Source organism: Vombatus ursinus, unplaced genomic scaffold, assembly GCF_900497805.2.
Source record: "Vombatus ursinus unplaced genomic scaffold, bare-nosed wombat genome assembly UNPS02014799.1, whole genome shotgun sequence".
NCBI lineage: Eukaryota > Metazoa > Chordata > Mammalia > Diprotodontia > Vombatidae > Vombatus > Vombatus ursinus.
In genome coordinates, this window is record NW_020954577.1 from 44,593,851 (window position 1) to 44,612,090 (window position 18,240).

An 18,240-nucleotide genomic window follows, 5' to 3' on the forward strand; every position below is an offset into this window, starting at 1 on the left:
CAAAGGTCAGCCCTACTTAAATCATGGTCTCTCTATAAAGCAAAGAGAGCTTATCATCAGTTAATAATAAAAGAAAAAATCCCTTCCTAAAGTCTAATTTATTCAACTGTAAAATTACTCTTACAAATTCACAGGGAGCTAAGGGACTGGATGCTGAATCTCTACTTCACTGGGTAAATGAAACCAGTATATTGCCGAGAGCTTCAGGAATAATAACAAGAGCTTACGTTTAGATAGTGCATTAAAGTTTTCTGAGTACATTACATATATTGTCTCACAGCTTTGAGAAGTAGGTGCTATTATCACGCCCACTTGACAAATGAGAAAACCAAAGCCTTCTAGAAAGGATCAGTGACTCATCCAGGGTCACACAGTCAATAAGCCATCAGAGACAGGATTCAGACTCCAAGTCTAATCCTAGAGGTCAACTAGGCTTGGAGACAGGAGGAGCCAAGTTCAAATCCCGTCTCAGATACTTACTAGCTGTAGAACCCTGAGCAAGCCCCAACCTCTGCCTCAGTTTCCTCATCTGTAAAATAACACCTACCTCCGAGTTATTTGTGAGGACCAACCAAAATAATATACACGAAGCACTTTGCAAAGCACTACATAAATGCTACCTATTATTATTGTCATGTTGTCACAATGCCTTTAGAAACACGCCTAGAATCAGGAACAGCCTCAGAAACTTTCCAGACTGGCTCCCTTATTTTTACAGAGACCGAGAAAGGTTCACCGTCTCACCGCGGGGAGCAAGCGTCCGAGGCTGAACGGAAACCCAGGTCTTCCTAAGGTCCAGCCTGGCAGCCACCATCCATCTGCACGTACGCCCAAAAGGAAAGCTTAATGATGATGCCGTCTCCCATTGATACAGAACCTTTGAGGTATTATAAACACTTCCATTTCACGTTATCCCATCAACAGCCCCGTGACGTGGATGGAAAAACTGGGCCAAGCAGTGAAGTAGCTCAGCCTGGGTCACACAATTAGAACCCAGGCCTTCAGCGTCTTCTACTGATCTGCTCTTCCACAAGACAGCTAGAGGACCCTAACGCGCAGCTGCCTTGGAGAGCTACTTTTACAACAAACTCTTCTTTCCTGTTTTTAATAACTCTGGAGTATCTGGCTACCCAGAAATCGTGACTTTCCCCCAAGCCCTAGTCTCACCTGAGGTTAGCAGCAGCTGACGCTGAAGTCAGCCTCACTCCTACCACAGGAGACAGAGATAGGAATGATACTAAAAGCCACGACTTTTGACTCACACAGCCAATTACAGACATGTGACTGTCTCAACGACAACTAAATAACAGGGATTAGAAACGATTTGGACCGAGGCTAGCCAAACCCCTCATTTTAGCTACATACCAGCCCACGGAGAGCAGGGCACAATACTCATGCTGCTCTGTTCTGCAAAGAGCGGGTCCTTCCAAACTTACCAACAAGCAACTTATGAAAATCTCAGGAATGCTATCAGTCAGTCATATACTGCTTCCTCCTAAACAAGTCATTCTGTGCACAAGACACACACACACACACACACACACACACACACAACCTGAAACAACACTACCACCAGAAACAAGTTGAGAAATTATATAGTCCAACGTCTCTTTTCCACCATCTTTTTTTTTTCCCCTTGAAGAAAGCTAGGTACCTACTGTATTTCCCATTTTTCCTCATTACCTATAGTTCAGTTAAAGCTGAGGGGATTCCTGCTTAGGCGGGGAATCAATCAATAAACATTTATTAAGCATCTATTACCTGAAGACCCTGGGCTTTGCCAGTCACCCTATTTCTAAACATACCAATGAAAGAGTATGATGAAAGCTTATGGGTGGCCTGTTATGTTTTTATTATTTCTGCTTTTGCCTTCTGAGTAAATGTTATGTTATTTTTCTTGCTTTTTCTTTTTCTTTAGTATATATTTAAGAGTCAATGGAGTCACTGTCAAGACTGTGTAAATAAAATGGGAAGCACACCAGTGGGGGCTCAAAGTCAAGTAGTAGGCATATATCCACCCACACCAGTTTCCTCCTCTGTAAAATGAGAGGATTGGACTAGATGACCTCTAAAATCCCTTTCCAGCTCTTAATCTATAATCAATCAAGTGCATTTATTAACCAACTACTGTATGTGTGAGGCACTAGGGTTACAAAGAATAAAACCACCCCTATTCTCCAGGAGATGGTCCACCTTAGTTGTGAGACCCTAGGCAAGTCACTTAAGATCTAAACCTCAGGCGCTGCTATTATCCTTAAAATGAGGATCATAAGGGGCAGCTAGGTGGCGCAGTGGACAGAGCACAGGCCCTGAAGTCAGGAGGACCTGAGTTCAAATCCAGTCTCTGACCAAACACTTGACACTTACTAGCTGTGTGACCCTAGGCAAGTCACTTAACCCCAAATTGCCTAAAAATTTAAAAAAAAATGAGGATCATAATAGCGCGTCGGCCACAAGGCCCAACAAGAAAATCAAATGAAATAACACATTGCAAAGACTTTGCAAACCTTACAGCTCACAGCCCAGTCAACGAACTCCTCACAGGGCCAGCCAGGCAAGAACAAAATGCTAAAGAATTTCCCCAATGGTTAGATCAAAGCCTCCCTCACAGAATTTGACAGTTGGAAGGGATCCAGTGATCATCAAGTCTAAGACTCTTAACTAGGGGTACACAAACTTGGATTTTACATACATATTTACATAGTTATACATATATATCGAGAATAATTTGTTTCATTTGTAATCTCGTATTTTTTTTTCATTTAAAATCATTCTGAGAAGAATCGTTTTTTAGTTGTCATTGAGACAGTCAGAATTCCTGATCTAGTCCAACTTATACCCATGAGGAATCCCCATCAGCCTCTGCCCAGAGACCTCCAAGGAGGGGAAGCCCACCACCACCCTCCACCATTAGGGCACACAAGCATTTTTTTTGCATAAGGGGCCAAAGAACTCTGGGATTTTTCTGGGAAGATCTCACCGAAATTGCAATCGAAAGCTAGATGAAAATAGGAATCGATATTCACTTAACACACCATTTTTCATTAGATTTCCTCAACTCTAATGCTCCGTAAAGTAAGGCCAACGTACGAGTCTAAACTCTCAGACTGTCTGAGACCTTGACAAGACCCTTGCCCATTGATCCGTCCATAAAAGGTTTCTAATTTTTAAAAATAAAACGCACTAGTAAGGCTCTTAAGCCTTCCCCAACAGAACAAAAGGAAAGCTGCAGTTATTACTTCAGTGATCAGTGAAGGCTGAAATGTTATTGAGAAAACTGATCTTCAAAGGAATTGTGAACCAGTTCCTTTGAATAGGTTGCCTAAGTGGTAAACTGAGGCCTAACCAGGACAGATGATGACTGGTCCTTAGGAAGCCCTCCAGATTTTGCAAAGTACATACTTTGTGAATTTTACATCATCTGAGTCTCCCAACAGCCCTACAAAGTAGACAGCACAAATATCCACAGTCCTGTTTTACAAATGAGGAATTTCAGGCCTAGAAAGGAAGCGTCTGGCCAGGATCACACAGCTAAGCCAGGTCTTCCCGACTGCCCCATCCAAGACCCTCGCCCCCATGCCCAGCTGCCGCTGCTTCTCGGTTCTAAGGCACACGTTTCTCCCCAGACTGTTGTGGTACCAGAGACCACTGTGTTCCAGAAAAAAGAACTCCGGATCTCAAGTCTGAGAAACCGGGTTAAAATCCCACCTTTTGTGCTTACTACCTTAAGTGACAGGGTCACCAAATGTCCCTGGGCCTCAGTTTCCTCAGCTGTAAAATGAATGCACTGGCCAAACCCCTGGATCCCTAAGGAGATGGATGTAGCCCGTGCTTCTCCAGGAACCCAACCAGCCAAGTGTGTGTTGGGGCCTGGACAAGTAAGTGCAGAGGTTGACTGTATCGGTTTTGAGGAATATGTTTGTTTTTCCTCTCTTTTTCTTATTCTTTCTTACAGGAGATGGTTTATCAGGTATAGAAGGGGAGGTAAGAGGTATAATAGATACCAATAAAAATTAAGAAAAAATAAATTAAATTAAGGGGGTAGGCGAGATTGCCTCTGAGATTCCTTGTTCTACACGAGGGGTGTTCCAGACTAGGCCTGGAGGCCCTGGTCTATACCTAGGAGTTACAGATTAACTTCATACATTTAAAACAAGATCAGAGAATCACAGATTTATAGATTGACAAATAGCTCCCTCCTGTCTTCAGAGAAGTGGGGGGGCAACAGGTACAAAATGTTACCAACGAGATCACGGTCAAAACATCATTTTTTCCTTGTAAACAAGGGATGGTTCAGTGCTGCGGGTAAGAGTGGGGTGAGGGGAGAAGGTAAGGAGTGGGGGAAGGGGAAAGAGGAAAAACGGGGGAGGGCCCTATTAAAATCTGGAAAAGGAAACGGGAAACAAAACATGGAAAGGCAGAGGACAACAGGCTCTAACAGTCAGAGGTGAGAATTTCTGCCCAAGGAAGAAGCTGGGTTACAGCTGTTGCTCTAAGCAATTCTTCCTAAATTGTCATCCTCCTGGGAAAAAAAAAAAAATCTGCCCACTTGACCTTGAGGCCAAGGCTCAGGGCGGAAGGTCTTAATCGATGAAGGCATCTCAGGTTTGGGAGGGCTGCTCTGAAGGACACAAGGGGCCTCAATTTCCAGAGCGGCCCGGCGGTCAAAGGTATTTTGGGAAGGCTACCGTCACTTCCTCTTCACTCAGAGAGCCCTTCAAAAGCTTCTTATATTACACTATATCACCAAAGTCCATTTTAGAGAGCACACTATAATTCCCCCAAGTTTCCAAGGCTTCTCATTTATCAGCTAATAACCTCAGCCTGGCAAGCCTAAGAACAGGTATCGTCCCTGACTTTGAATGCAGAGGGGACTACGTTGAGTGAGCTTCTGCTGCTCTATAGAAGGTCCAATAATTGGTCAGTAGCAAAGGCCCTCAGACACTTACTAGCTGTGTGACCCTGGGCAAGTCACCTAACCCTGTTTGCCTCAGTTTCCTCATCTGTAAAATGAGCTGGAGAAGGAAATGGCAAAGCACTCCAATATCATTGCCAAGAAAACCCCAAAATGGGGTCACAAAGAGCCAGACATGACTGACAGAATGGAACAGTAACAAAAGAATATAAACTCAACCAACTCCTCGGTCCAGAGGCCACTCCGGTGGATGGTCAGGTTGCCAGTGGACAGAGCCCTGGGCTCTATGGGGGGGGGGGGGGCAGGAAGACCGGAGCCGCTTACCTAGCTGAGCAATTTAGGTAACCCGTCTGCCTCGGTTTCCTCATCTATATACAACAGGACTAATGATAGCACCCACCTCACAGGGTTGTTATAAGAACCAATAGCACGTATAAAGCACTTTGCAAACTTTAAAACACTCTGTAAAATGCCAGCTATTATTGTTGCTGTAATTACAGGACAGAGGAGTTTAAATGTCTCTACAGAAATTTTCATTTTTTTTTTTTACCAATTTAGAGCTCTGAGCTAATTTTTTTTTTAAAAGTAATGGTTTCTTGGATAAACAGAAACCAAAGGTCATTCCAAAAACTGAATAAACCATTAAATGCCTACTATGTTCAAGGCACTATGTTAGATGCTGGGATAGAAGTCAACAGGCATTTATAAAGTACTTACTATGTGCCAAGGTCTATGTTAAATGCTGGGTATTCAAAGAGAGGGGAGGGGGGAAATGCCCTGCCCTCAAGGAGGTCAGAGTCTACTAGGGGAGAGAAAAGTAAACCATTATGTTGGAACCCAACAGATTCAGAGGAAACCGGCCGGAACCTCGGGGGAAGGCACCAGCGTGAAGGGGGAGCAGGGAAGGCTTCCTCAGAAGGCGGGATTTGAGCTGGAAGCCAGAAGAGCCAGGAGGCAGGGGAGCATCCCAAACATGGCAGCCAGCCAGGGAAGATGCCTAGAGTCAGGGGATGGGGTGTGCTATGCAAGACAAGGCCAGGAGGTGGGTATCCTGGGATGGGAACGGGAGGGGGAGAAGAAGACCCTATGTGCCCAAAAGAAGGTCCAGGAGAAGGAGAGTAAACACAAGGTATTTTGAGTGAAGAGAAGGAACGAGGGAGTTGGCCAAGGACCTCAACACCTGCAGTCTCCCTCTTTTGGAGGGCACCACCTTCTTCCCCAACATGCAGATTCCTAACCATAAATTCATCTTCAATTCTTCCCACCCCACACCCCACAGTCAATCAAAGCCAAGTCTTGGCGAGCCCCTCCCCCCCAATCTCTCCCAGCTCATGCGGCCACTACCTTCCATCAATCACCTCATGCCTAGACTCATGCAGCAGCTTCCAATCTCTCCCCTCTCCAATCAGATACCTCCACACAGATGCCAAAATATTTTCCTATGGCACAGGTCTGACCATGCCACTCCCCTGCTCAAAAAATCTTCGCTGGCTCCCCACTGCCTATTGAATAAAACACAAAACTCCTTTGCCTAGAATTTACCGCTCTCCAAAATCTGGCTCCCAATAAACCTTCCATACATTCCATAAACTATCACCCCTGCCACCCTACACCTTCCATCCAAACTGGGCTATTAACCATTCATGGAATGCAAACTCTATCTCCCACCTCCATACATTTGCATAAGCGGTTCCCTATGCCTAGGGTGCACTCTCTCTCAAAATCCTTGTCTCCCAGGGAAGCATTCCCTTCTCTGACCTCTTTCCCCACATTATTAAAGCCATCTCCCTCCACACTATATTCTAATTAACCAACCAACCAGCACAATACCAGCTGCCAGAAATACAAAGACCAAAACTGAATGTAAGCTCTTTGAGGGCAGGGACTGTTTGTTTTTCTCTTTGTATCTTGAGGAACTTCCAACAGGCACAGGAAATCCCCAGGTAAGGTGAACAGAGGGTAGAAGGAATTCTCCTCTATCTGTACAGTTCACACCTGCTCTGTAATCTACCATCTTAGAGGTCTGCCTGCTACCCCAAGAGATCAAGTGACCAGCCCAGGGCCACAAGGCCCCATTTCAAAGTTAACACTTGAGGGCCCAAAACTCTGGCCAACTTATCTGCAGAGACTAGACTCTAACTAAGAATACTCTAAAAAAAAAGTCTAGGAAATAGGAAGTCATTTGGCTTCAAAATATAACCAGTCCTAGATTAACACCACGTGAGATGTGCGATCCGGCTTCAGCTCAGAGCTTGGGAAAATGTAGTTAGTGTGACTTGAGGAGATGAAATACATCTGGAAAGGAGCATCGCTGCCAGATTTCTGAGAGCTTTCGATGCCAGGCCGAGGAGTCAGGGTATCATCCTCCAGGTGAGAGGCTGCCACTGAAGATTTCTAAGCAGTCAGCCCCGGCCTTTGGAAGGACCAAATTATAAAAGATAAAGGGGCAGATTCAGCCCGAGTTTTTGGTTCGAGGACCACACTGCACTGCACGCCGCCATGCGATTCAGTAGGCGAGATGAGGTCGCCCGTCCCCTGGCATTACACACCTATCAGTTTCCTGAAACACATGTTGATTATCAGGTGTCCGTTTGGTCAAACCAGCCGGCCATCTGTCGACAATTCAGGAGAACAGAGTACGTCAGTTTTTAATACCGCTTCCCGGCATTTCATGGGGCTCCCTGGAATCACACAGTCTGACACTTGACAGAAAAAATTTCCACTTACAGAAAATTCGCCTTGAAAGCGAGCGACTGTATAATGTTACAGAACACTTTGTACGAAGGTATCACCTGCAGATTTCCCATAAAACTGAAGAGAAGCACATTAGTCAGACTAATAAAAAACACATTGGCTCAGGTCAATGCAGAGGAAACCTAACCAATGTCAAAGTTACCCATGACGGCTTCTTGTTCACCTTTGCAACGAGGCCATGTAAAAATGGGCTTCGCGGCCATCCTCCTCCTTCACAATCGGCCGCTGGACCAGCCAGGCCGAACAGGCTGTGCTCCTGGGCTGCCTGAGTTCAGAATGGAGCTGGTGTTCTTAAGGATTTCTGCAACAGGGTGGGAACTCAAATACAGACATTGCTAAATTGGAGGACGGAGGTGGCCGAGTGGTGGAAAGAGCAGGAGTGGAGCCAGGAAACTCAAGGGTGAATCCAGGCTCTGCCCTTACAACTGGATGACCCTAGCCAGCTTCCTTCAGCTTCCTCCTTGGTGAAGTGAGGGGGTCAAAGAGATGCCTTCCAAGGACCCTTTCAGCCCCAAGGACCAATGAGGAGGACGCACTTACATTCTAGGCAAACAAAGCTTCCTGTTCCCATTCCAACACTTATCGACGTACAAGCGACACACCAAGAGAGTGGTGTGCCTTGATTTTCTTGGCCTGAGCAAAATCACCACCCTTGCCACTTTAGCAGGGCTGACCCCACGGACAGGTGGTGAATCCACAGGCCTTCTCCCTAATACAACAGAACCCCGGAACCCCCTCCCATAGTATCTTTGTCTCATTGTTTCGTGCTAGATAGGCATCCTGAGAAAGCATATAAAGTTTTTTTTATTTTTATGGACATTTTAAATTTTCTTCCAAAAGACCAGAGAAGGGGCAATGCGTCTTGACTGGAGTTGTTTTTGCTACTTTGATCTGGACCCCCAAACTTCATTGACCTGGAGAGCTCCCACTGAAGAAACTCTCCTAATTCTACTGATTCATATCAGCAACAACTCTGCTCCTAAATAGTGTTAGACAGTTGGCTGGGGCACCGACAGGTTAACGGACTTGCCCTGGGTGGTGCTGCCAGTGTCTGTCAGAGACAAGACTTGAACCCAGAATGCCCTGGCTACAAGGTCTGCTGGCCAAGCCGTGTCCGTCTCCTCCTCCTCCTCCTCCTCCTCCTCCTCCTCCTCATCATCATCATCATCATCATCATCAAAGTAGAACCAAAGCATTTCCTTTCTGGATTCCGACCAAGTGAAGTTCTGCATCATCTGGGTTATCAAAAATCAAATTGATGAGGGCAGGGGAAGGTTGCCATTTTAAAATTTTTCACACTCAGTTTTTGGTCCCAATCCATATCAGGCCAGAGCCAGTGGGTCCAAGTGGGTCATTATGAGAACTCAAACTCCCAAGAAAATCATCCTGTTGTCCCCTTCCAGGGGATGTCTGCTGGCATTTAATTTTTCTTTTCTGACTCCTCTGTGTAGGATCCAGAGCATGACTTCATCATGGCCCCAGGCCACGGATCAAAGAAATTAACTCCCTCTTAATATGTGGCCAAGGAAAAAACTGGAAAGAAAGTGGGTGCCCAATGATAAGGGAAAGGTTTAACAAAAAGCGGTCATGGAATATTATTGCATTATAAGAAACAAAAATATGAGGAATTCAGAGAAACACAGGAAGACTTGTATGAAATGATGCAGAGAGAAGCAAGCAGAACCAGGAGGCCATCATCCACAATGCCCACTAATGACATAAAGAGAAGCAGCCTTAAAGAGGCAGCCAAACTCTGATTAATTATAATGATACAAGTCCAAGAAAACTGATGATGAAATACACTTCCCTCCTCTCAGTAGAGAGGTGGGGGCTGCAGATACAGAATGCAGCAAACACTGTGTGGGCTGATTTAGCTTAAATGTTTTTCACTGTTATAAGGGATATAAATTGGGATAAAACAAATAAAATATGATTAAGAATTGATTTCAAAGGAATTCCTTACATTTTTAAGTGTCCCCACTACCTGGGGATGGGGATGGGGATGAGAAATAAAGGCCAAGAAAGAGACTCCAAACATATTTACTAAGGTCAGATCTCCAGAAGACCAATCAATCAATTAGAAGGTATTGATTAAGCATCTACAAAAAAAGTTCATGTTTTTGGTGTCAGACTTTCTAGCAGGTTGGTCCCTACGGGGAGCAAGGCCTTCTCAGAATGGTTTTAAATGCATAAAAGGAAATCAATTATATTGAAGCATTTACCAAAATATTTTTTTAAAGTTCATGCAATTTCAAAGGACTCATAATGAAAAATGTTATGCACCTCCAGAGAAAGAATTGATAAAGTCTGAATGCAGGTCAAAACATACTATTTTTCACTTTATTTTTCTTGTGAGTTTTTTTATTTTTCTTGTCTGTATTTTCCCCCCCCACAACATAGCTAATATGGAAATATGTTTTGCATGACTGCACATGTGTAATATATATATATATATATATAATTGCCTGCCTTCTCAAAGAAGGAGAACAGGGAGGGAAAGATGGAGCAAAATTGGAACTCAAAATTTTAAAAAACAAATGTCAAAACTTGTCTTTACATGTAACTGACGGAAAAAAACAATATAAAAATTTTCAAAAAAAAAAGCTGATGGACCCCAGGTAAGAAGCCCTGGCCTAAAGTGTGCTAAGCACCAAGGGTACAATACAGGATCAAAAAAAAACATCCCTGCCCTCTGTGAGTTTACATTCTATCAAACAAGACAACATGTCCATATAGAAACATGCCCTTGGATCGCTGAAGCCAATTCTTGGGCTGTAATGTTAGATAAACCTTGAAATTGGAATTTTAGTCATTAGAAAATATGGCAAAAACCCCAATGGGTGACTGAGAAGTATTTGGGGTAACTCCCAAATCCTCCAAAGAGATTAAAACAAAGAATCAAGGAATCTTAAGAGTGTAAAAAGGTCTGGACTCCCATCTCCTACCTAATACAAGAATCCCTGAAGCAGCTTAGACAGGTGGGGGCTCAGCCTACTCTTGAATACCTCCCAGTCAGGAAGAGCACCGTATATGGTTAAAATTCGCATCTCAGTAAAATCAACTTTCAGCTACCCTCCTCGCCCACTCCAAGGGCCCTTGGCTGGTACACCCAGAGGAGCACGCTGATCCCATTCAAGAATCAGCCTAGCAACCCAAGTTCTCCTACAGAAAGGTGGCTGTTACCATGGCGACAGTTTCAGGGTAGATGGGGGAAAAAGGAAAGGGTGATGGGGAACCTTTCCAAGGCTCACATCAGGGACTGCTGGAGTAGGAAGCGTTTCCAGCACAGAAAACCCAGTCCTGTAGCAGAAATCCACAAGGTAAAGGGAATAAAAGATGAGAGTTGTCTTAGCAGAGTAGAAAGAGGGATGGAATGGGAATGAAAGGACCCAGGTTCGAATCCTACCTCAGAGGCTTCCTACCTTTGTGACCTTGGGCAAAGCCCCTCACCTCCATGGGCCTCACTTTCCTCATCTGTTAAATCAGCAGGTCTGACTTGATGATCTTTCTTGAAAGTCTATGCACGGGAGTCCACGGTGAAGAAGTGGGAAAATGGAAAGCCACGGCTGGGTTGGGATCCCTAGGACCTCGAGATCGGCTTCATTCTCAGGGAGGAAGGAGTTGTGGGTTCAGATGGGTCAAAGGCTTAAGAAACAAGGTAAAAAGCAACTAGTCTGTAATATTTAATGTCAAGAGAGCCAGCTAGTTTACACGGAGAGTTTTACTGAGGGATGATATCCTTCCACAACAAAACACCCAGAAACAACACCTCAAACTCATTGCAGACTAGCAGCTTCCGATCGGGGCTTTTTTTAATATCTCAAGGTTCTTTCCACTCTCTCGCACAGAATCTCAGAGCTGGAAGGGCCCTCAGATGTCACCTTATCCAATTCACACCTGGAACAAAAATTCCCTCTGCATCCGACCGGACGAGGGAAAGCCCAGAGCCTCCTCAGACCACCCAGTTTTACTTTTGGACACACTAAGTGTTGGGAAGTTCTCCGTGCCTCCAGCCTAAATCTACCTCTGTATCATTTCCATCTGTTGCTCCAAGCCCACCCCTAGCCAAGCCATCCTCCTCAGATGTTCATGAGAGCTGCAGACGTGGTCTAACCAGAACATAGGACAGCCGGACCCCCAGCCACCTGGTCCTGCAAGCTAAGACACAAAGGTTACCGACTGACATGCTCAAAATGGAATTAAATTTCAAAGTAACTATCAAAAAAATGACTGCACAGCCCCTCTGCTTTTATTATTATTATTTTTTTTAGGCAATTGCAGTTAAGTGACTTGCCCAGGGTCACACAGCTAGTAGGTTTCCAAGTGTTTGGTCTAAGGCTAAATTTGAACTCAGGTCCTCCTGACTTTAGGGTCGGTGCTCTAGCCACTGCACCACCTAGCTGCCTCCAGGCCCTCTGCTTTTAGAAGGCAGGAGATTACCTGGAAAAACCCAACAATGAGACAGTATCAACCTTCCACAGAGGCTAGAGACCCACCATGCACCGTCCATGGGAACCTTCCCAGAAATTGTCATCTTCAGGGTTCTGGCTACAGGAAGGGTTCAGCTGGAAAATTCAATTCCTCTTCAGTTCAGCTGTTACCTGAATGCCCCAAGGGTGTCTCAGCTGAACCAAGCACTAACCAAAGAGAAGGCCTCCAAGGGTCAAGAGCCAGACAAGAGAGCCTGAGAAGCAAAGGGGGCTGGGGGGTCACAGGACCCCGGTTCTAGGGTCCGCCCGGTCATTCAGCACCTAGGCAGGCCTTTTAAACGAGCCGCTAACCCGTGTTTTTCTACAACCACTACCCCTAACCCCCAGCTCTGGCTGCCCCACTTCCCTGGACCTCATTATCAACAGGGTAGGATTTAGTCAGAGAAGCCGGATCCAGAATCCCAGCTCTGCCCTGTGTGACCATGGACAAGTCACTGCCAATTTCTGGGCCTCAGTCTCCTTATCTGAAAAATGCATTGATGGTCTGAGAGGTCCCCTCCAGCCCTTGACATATTACTTTTCCTATCCCATGACAGGATTTGGGGCTGAGACCCTGGGGACCATCTAGTCCAGGGCTGGGGAACCTGCAGCCACATGCGGCCCTCTAGGTCCTCAAACGCAGCCCTGTGCCAGAACCAAACTTCAAAGAACAAAGCCCCTTAATAAAGGATTTGTTCTGTAAAACTTGGGCTCAGTCAAAAGGCTGCCCCGAGGACCTAGAGGGCCACATCTGGCCTCGAGGTCCCGGGTTCCCCACGCCTGATTGAGTCTAACCATTCCATCACACGCTAGGAAAATGAGGGCCAGAGAAGGCAAATAGCTTGTCCAGGGTCACACAGGAACAGAATAAGGAACAGAACTGAGACGCAAAACCCAGATCCTAGGGGAAACTACTGACATTTAAATGGTAATTTAACGTTTGTAAAGCACTTTACATACATTATCTCATTTGGGCCAACAACAACTCCGTGGAGTTATTACGTATAATAAGCCCAATTACATAGACCATATAATTATATATAATAAGCCCAACATAGGTTGTATTATCCCCAGTTAACAAGTGAAAAAGCACGTTAAGTGTAAGAGGCCAGATTGGTACCCAGGTCTCTCCTAAGGCAATCCACCTTCCACTCAGCTGCCCACGTGATCCCCCCCATTCAGTAAGCTTCAGGGGCTCCCCACCACTCAGGATCAACCATAAACTTGCTTTCCCACGTTAAGACCTCCATCACCTGGCCTCCTCCCTAGAACCTTTGCAGTCTTCTCACATCAATCAATATAAACATTTATTAAGCTCCTACTATGTACCAGGCACTGCACTAAGCTTTGGAGATACCAAAAGAAGCTAAAGCCAGACTCCAGACACCATACTCTCCTCCACACTCTTGATCTCTGGGCCTCGCCCTGGCTGTCCCCCACACCTGAAATGCTCAGCCCCTTCGGTTCCCTGTTCAATTCCCACTTCCTCCAGCGGGCCTTTCCAGGTCCCCCCAGCTGCTGACACCTCCCCTCTCACCAGGTGTCCCAGCTAGTCTGTATCATACCCAGTTATGGACTTAGGTGTCTCTCCCATTTGAACGGAAGAGCCTAGAGGGCAGGGCTGTCCTTTTTGCCTTTCTTTGTGTCCCAGTGTTCAGCACAGTGCCTGGCACATAAACAGCAGGAGTTTAATAAATGCTTACTAACTTGACTCCACAAGAGGTCCAATGTTCCTTCCACTCTCCCAAGCTTCCTTTCAGAGACTAGAGCAGGGGTGGGGAACCTGAGGCCTCGAGGCCACATTGAGGACCTAGGTTCCCCATCCCTGGACTACAGGGTTTCCAAATCCCTTCTAGTTTAAGCAATTTCAATTCAAGGAAAGAGGAGGGAACAAAGCATATAAATCAAACTTAGAAGCTAAGGTGTGAAAAAAAACCCCGAGCAGGACACAGATTTCTTCTCTGCTCTATTACCTGGAACAACATGCAATATTTATCTTAAGAGATGAAACTTTCTTCAAAGGGAATCGCCATCTTCTCACTTTTAAAGAAAACTTACCTAAAAAGTCCCTGAGATACTGACGTAAAAGTCTGGGCCATCCTTGCAAAGAAGAAAGCAAGGCCTCCCTTCAAATTAAAATCTTATAAGGTAAAGGGCGAGTGACAATGTGGTGCCATCGAGAGAGGGCTAGCCTGGGAGTCAGGAAGATCTGGGTTCAGATCCTGCCTCCGATACTCGCTAGCTGAGTGACCATGGACAGGTCACTAAAGCTCTCTAAGCCAGACATATTTATTCATTCACAGACCAATCGGCATGTGCTACGGATGCCAAAAGAACCATGCATCTTTGAATGATGCTAAAACTCAGGATCGTGGATATGGAGGAGAAAGGGAAATTAGATACCATCAGCCAAACCCATCAATTTATGAATGAAGAAATAGAGGCCCAAGATGGTTAACTAATTTACTTACAGGCAGTTGAACCCAAGTCCTAAGGCAATGGACCTACCTTTCTTCTCTGTCCTGGCAGACACCCTCGAGGGCAGGAATCGGGTCCCATCTGCTGCCCTACATCCCTCTCAGCCTCAACCAGCACCTGGCACAAGGTAGGACCTTGAAATGTATCCAGACTATAGAAAGGCCCAGCCCCCACGGCTACCCTGGGCCCGGGATTGGGAATTCTGGCAGATAACACCGGTTAACTCGGCCCCAGTCTTCTCTAATTACTTCCTAAAGCAATCCGTACAGTACCACAGGTGTTTTACCATAACGATGCCCAAAACTGAAGGAAGTTTTTCTAGAAAAATACACTTCCACTTGCAATCTGCCTTCCCCTAACCTCCCCCCCAAAAGTGGCCCCATTTTACTGAGACAAAACAGGCATTGAAAGATAAACCTCAGTTCTCAGAATTCATCAGCTGGAGGACAGGCATTGCACATGCAGGTGCCATGCCTATAACAAACATTTCTACGGAAGCTACAATGGACAGAAATAACGTTCTGGAAAGGCTGCTTGCGGCGCCAATCAGAACATGAAGGGCAGCGATCCCCACCTGGGAAGCACCTGTGGGTGGACATTAGGGAAACCATTGGTCTTCTTAGCTATGACCTCATTTGTTATTTAATAAACTGGCAGAGAATTATCAATGCATTTCAACAAATATGTCCCACAAGCAAAGTGCATGCTGGGAATACAAAGATGAATGACAAGTACCCACCCTCCAGGGCCTTATAATCTTTGTAACAAGACCACAGCTGCAGAGCTGGAAGGGTCCTCCGGGAGAGCATGTAGGCTGCTCTCTTCTCCCCATTTTACAGATGAGGAAACTGAGGCCCAGGAGGATCACACCGGTAGTAAGCAGCAGAGGCAGGATTTGAGGCACAGTGGGCCTGAAGTCAGGAAGACTTGAGTTCAAATCCAGCCTGAGACACTAGCTGTATTACCCTGGGCAAATCTGTTTGCCTCACTTTCCTCATTTGTAAAATGCAGATAACAGCACCTACCTCCCAAGGCTGTTGTAAGGATGAAATGAGATAATAATTACAAAGCACTCAGATCAGTGCCTGGCACATAGTAAGTGCCAATAAATGTTAGCCACTTTTATTATTATCTGAACCTTCATTGTACCACACTGTCTCCATCTACAACACATTCCAGGTTCATCTTGGAGCCATCTGTCCCTATCTGCAGAGAGCACCTTTGAGATGAGAGAGAACCCCAGATTCTGCAGGCCTGGATTCAATCCCAGCTCTGCCTCTTACTATCTGCTGTGTGACCTTAGACAAATCGTTCATCTCTCAAGACCCGAGTTTTCCCTATGTGAAAAATGAGAGGATTGGACTACTTCAGTGAACAAGTATTTATTAATAAGTGCCTACTATGTGCCAGTGCTAGGTATATACAGAGAACCCCGAAGTGAGCTTACAATCTAACAGATGACCCCTCAAGTCCCCCCTATGACCCTTCAATTCTAAGCTCCCTTAGTTATTTCTTTTGGCAAGATAGTTCAGCGAACACCTGCGTGCCCACTGGGGGCGATGGCATTGGGCCAAACTCAGCTCCTGGGTCTCAGAATTCTCAGAGCAAGCCAGCTTCCTCCTTCCTTAGCCCAATCCTGGATCCCGCTCCTTCCACCTCCACGCTGGAAACATCCAGGCAGGAGGAGAGCCCTGATGAAGGGCAGCCTGCCCAGGGTCACTCACCACCCCTGCAGAGGTCAGGGCAGAAGGATCTGGGGGAACACACATAAACCCCTATGGGAGGCACTAACCACAGCCACCTGCACAGACTTGGCGAATCTCAGCCTCACAAAATAAACAGGAGACAGATAGAAACAAGGACACAAGGACGGACACACACACACACACACACACACAGAGGCAGGGCTCCAGCAGGTGCCTCGGGTACCAGGCAACGCTGGCTAACCTGTGCATATCTGGCCTGTCCCTAACCTGAGATAAGACTTCTTCACCCCTTCCCAATCCCTGCCCATTTCTCCTCCCCCCACCATACAAACACCAGAGGGGATTTCAGATTTGATCCCAAAGCCTGCCTCAATTCCAATTCCTATCAAATCCTCCCCCTCCCAGGTGATTATAAAAGTCTTTTAATACACTTTGCATATGAATTAGATGCTTTGGTGGCGAGGAAGAAGGCAATCCCAGATACACTCACTCAAAGCTGAACCAAACGCCCCATGGTAGTAACATTAATACTGAGAGTAAGTGTCTCCCAGCTGAAATCTGAGAGAACCTTTCAAACAGTCCAGGTTTTCTGGAGCGGTCTGCATCGCCTACTCACCCACTCCACCTGTTCTTTATTTTGCTGAGAAACAGAGGAAAAGCTGGGGGGGAGAGAGGGGAAAGGCTGGCAGCCAGAAATAGCAAAAGAAGGATTCAAAAGCGAAAGTACAACTTAGGTCTCTTTTCCCAATCACAAGATTCTTCCAGCAACTGAGAGCTAACCCAGCATCCGTCCGGAAAATTTCCTGGGTTTCCATCTTCCCAGCCACCCAACCAGGGCACACACCATAACTAGTGACCAACTGCAAAGGAGGGGAGGAGACCCTGCTTCCAGCCCACCCCCAAAAGGTGGGCCCCTACTGGAGATGCCAAGTTCTTTCCGACCTGCGAGGCCTCTGGAAATCCGAAGACCGGCACCGGCAAAACCACACCCTGTGGCCCTCCAGAAGAGCAGAGGTTTCCTTTAAACGGTATTAGCAATTCTTGGGGAATCTGGGGCGTTTTCAAAGCCAAGTTTAAAAGGCTGGTTAGTCTCGGCAGACGGCAGTCGGGACACTGGTCAATCCTTCCTTGGCGTCCCCAACTAGAGCTCCAGGAGGCCGGGCTGCACCTTGCCGTAGCCTGGGACCAACGGGGATTCCCTTCCACTAGTCTCTACCTGGTTACTCCCAACAGTTTGGGAAGCGGGGGTGGATGGAAGAGCAAGGGACCTTAAAAAGACACGTCGCTCGCTGTTTAAGCCCCCCCCTTTTTTTTCAAAGTGGAAATGACTTTGTAGAGCTGGGTTTCAGGAAGGGAGGAATGAAAGAGACTTCTTTTTAAGGGGCACTTCTTACCCTTTTTTTAAGCAACGTGCAAGTGATTTTCCGAGCTGGGTCGCCCGCCGGAGGGGAGCTGCTAGCGGGGGGAAGCAAGCAGCAGCTTTCTGCAGCCCCAAACTTCGGCTAGGGCACGGAGGCGCAGGGGCTCGTGCGGCCACCCCTCCCGGTGCGGGGAGGCTGCAAGCATGCATGCCCTGCGCGCACATGCACGCTCCTCGCCGGCCCCGGGACGGCCAGGGAGGCGGCCGGCCGCCCCGGGCCTCGGCCCCCGGCCCCTCGCTTACCTATTCTGCCAGCCCTGGAGGAGGTTGGTGTACTTGCTGAGCACGCCCTCGAGGGCCGGCTCCCGCCTCCGGCCGGCCGCCCCGCACGGGCTGGCGGCCACCGAGCCGGGGCTGCTGTGGCTCCCCCCTTCCAGCCGCCGGCCCCCGGCCCCGCGGGCCGCCCACGAGCCCGACGGCGACGAGCCGGCCGAGGTGGCGCGGCTGCTGCTGCGGCTGCTGCCGCCGCTGCCCGCCCCTTCGCCGGCCGCCTTGTCC

The 18,240-nt window shown here is 47.0% G+C and overlaps 1 protein-coding gene across 1 annotated transcript in view; it reads right to left on the minus strand.

Annotated features, from left to right (window-relative positions):
- Window positions 1–18,240, minus strand: part of OSBPL10 (oxysterol binding protein like 10) — a 256,026-nt gene that overhangs the window by 237,243 nt on the left and 543 nt on the right. The window contains exon 2 of the mRNA XM_027871943.1: window positions 17,986–18,233. Within this exon, the coding sequence (XP_027727744.1) occupies window positions 17,986–18,233 (248 nt within the window). The remainder of the gene's footprint in view (window positions 1–17,985; window positions 18,234–18,240) is intronic.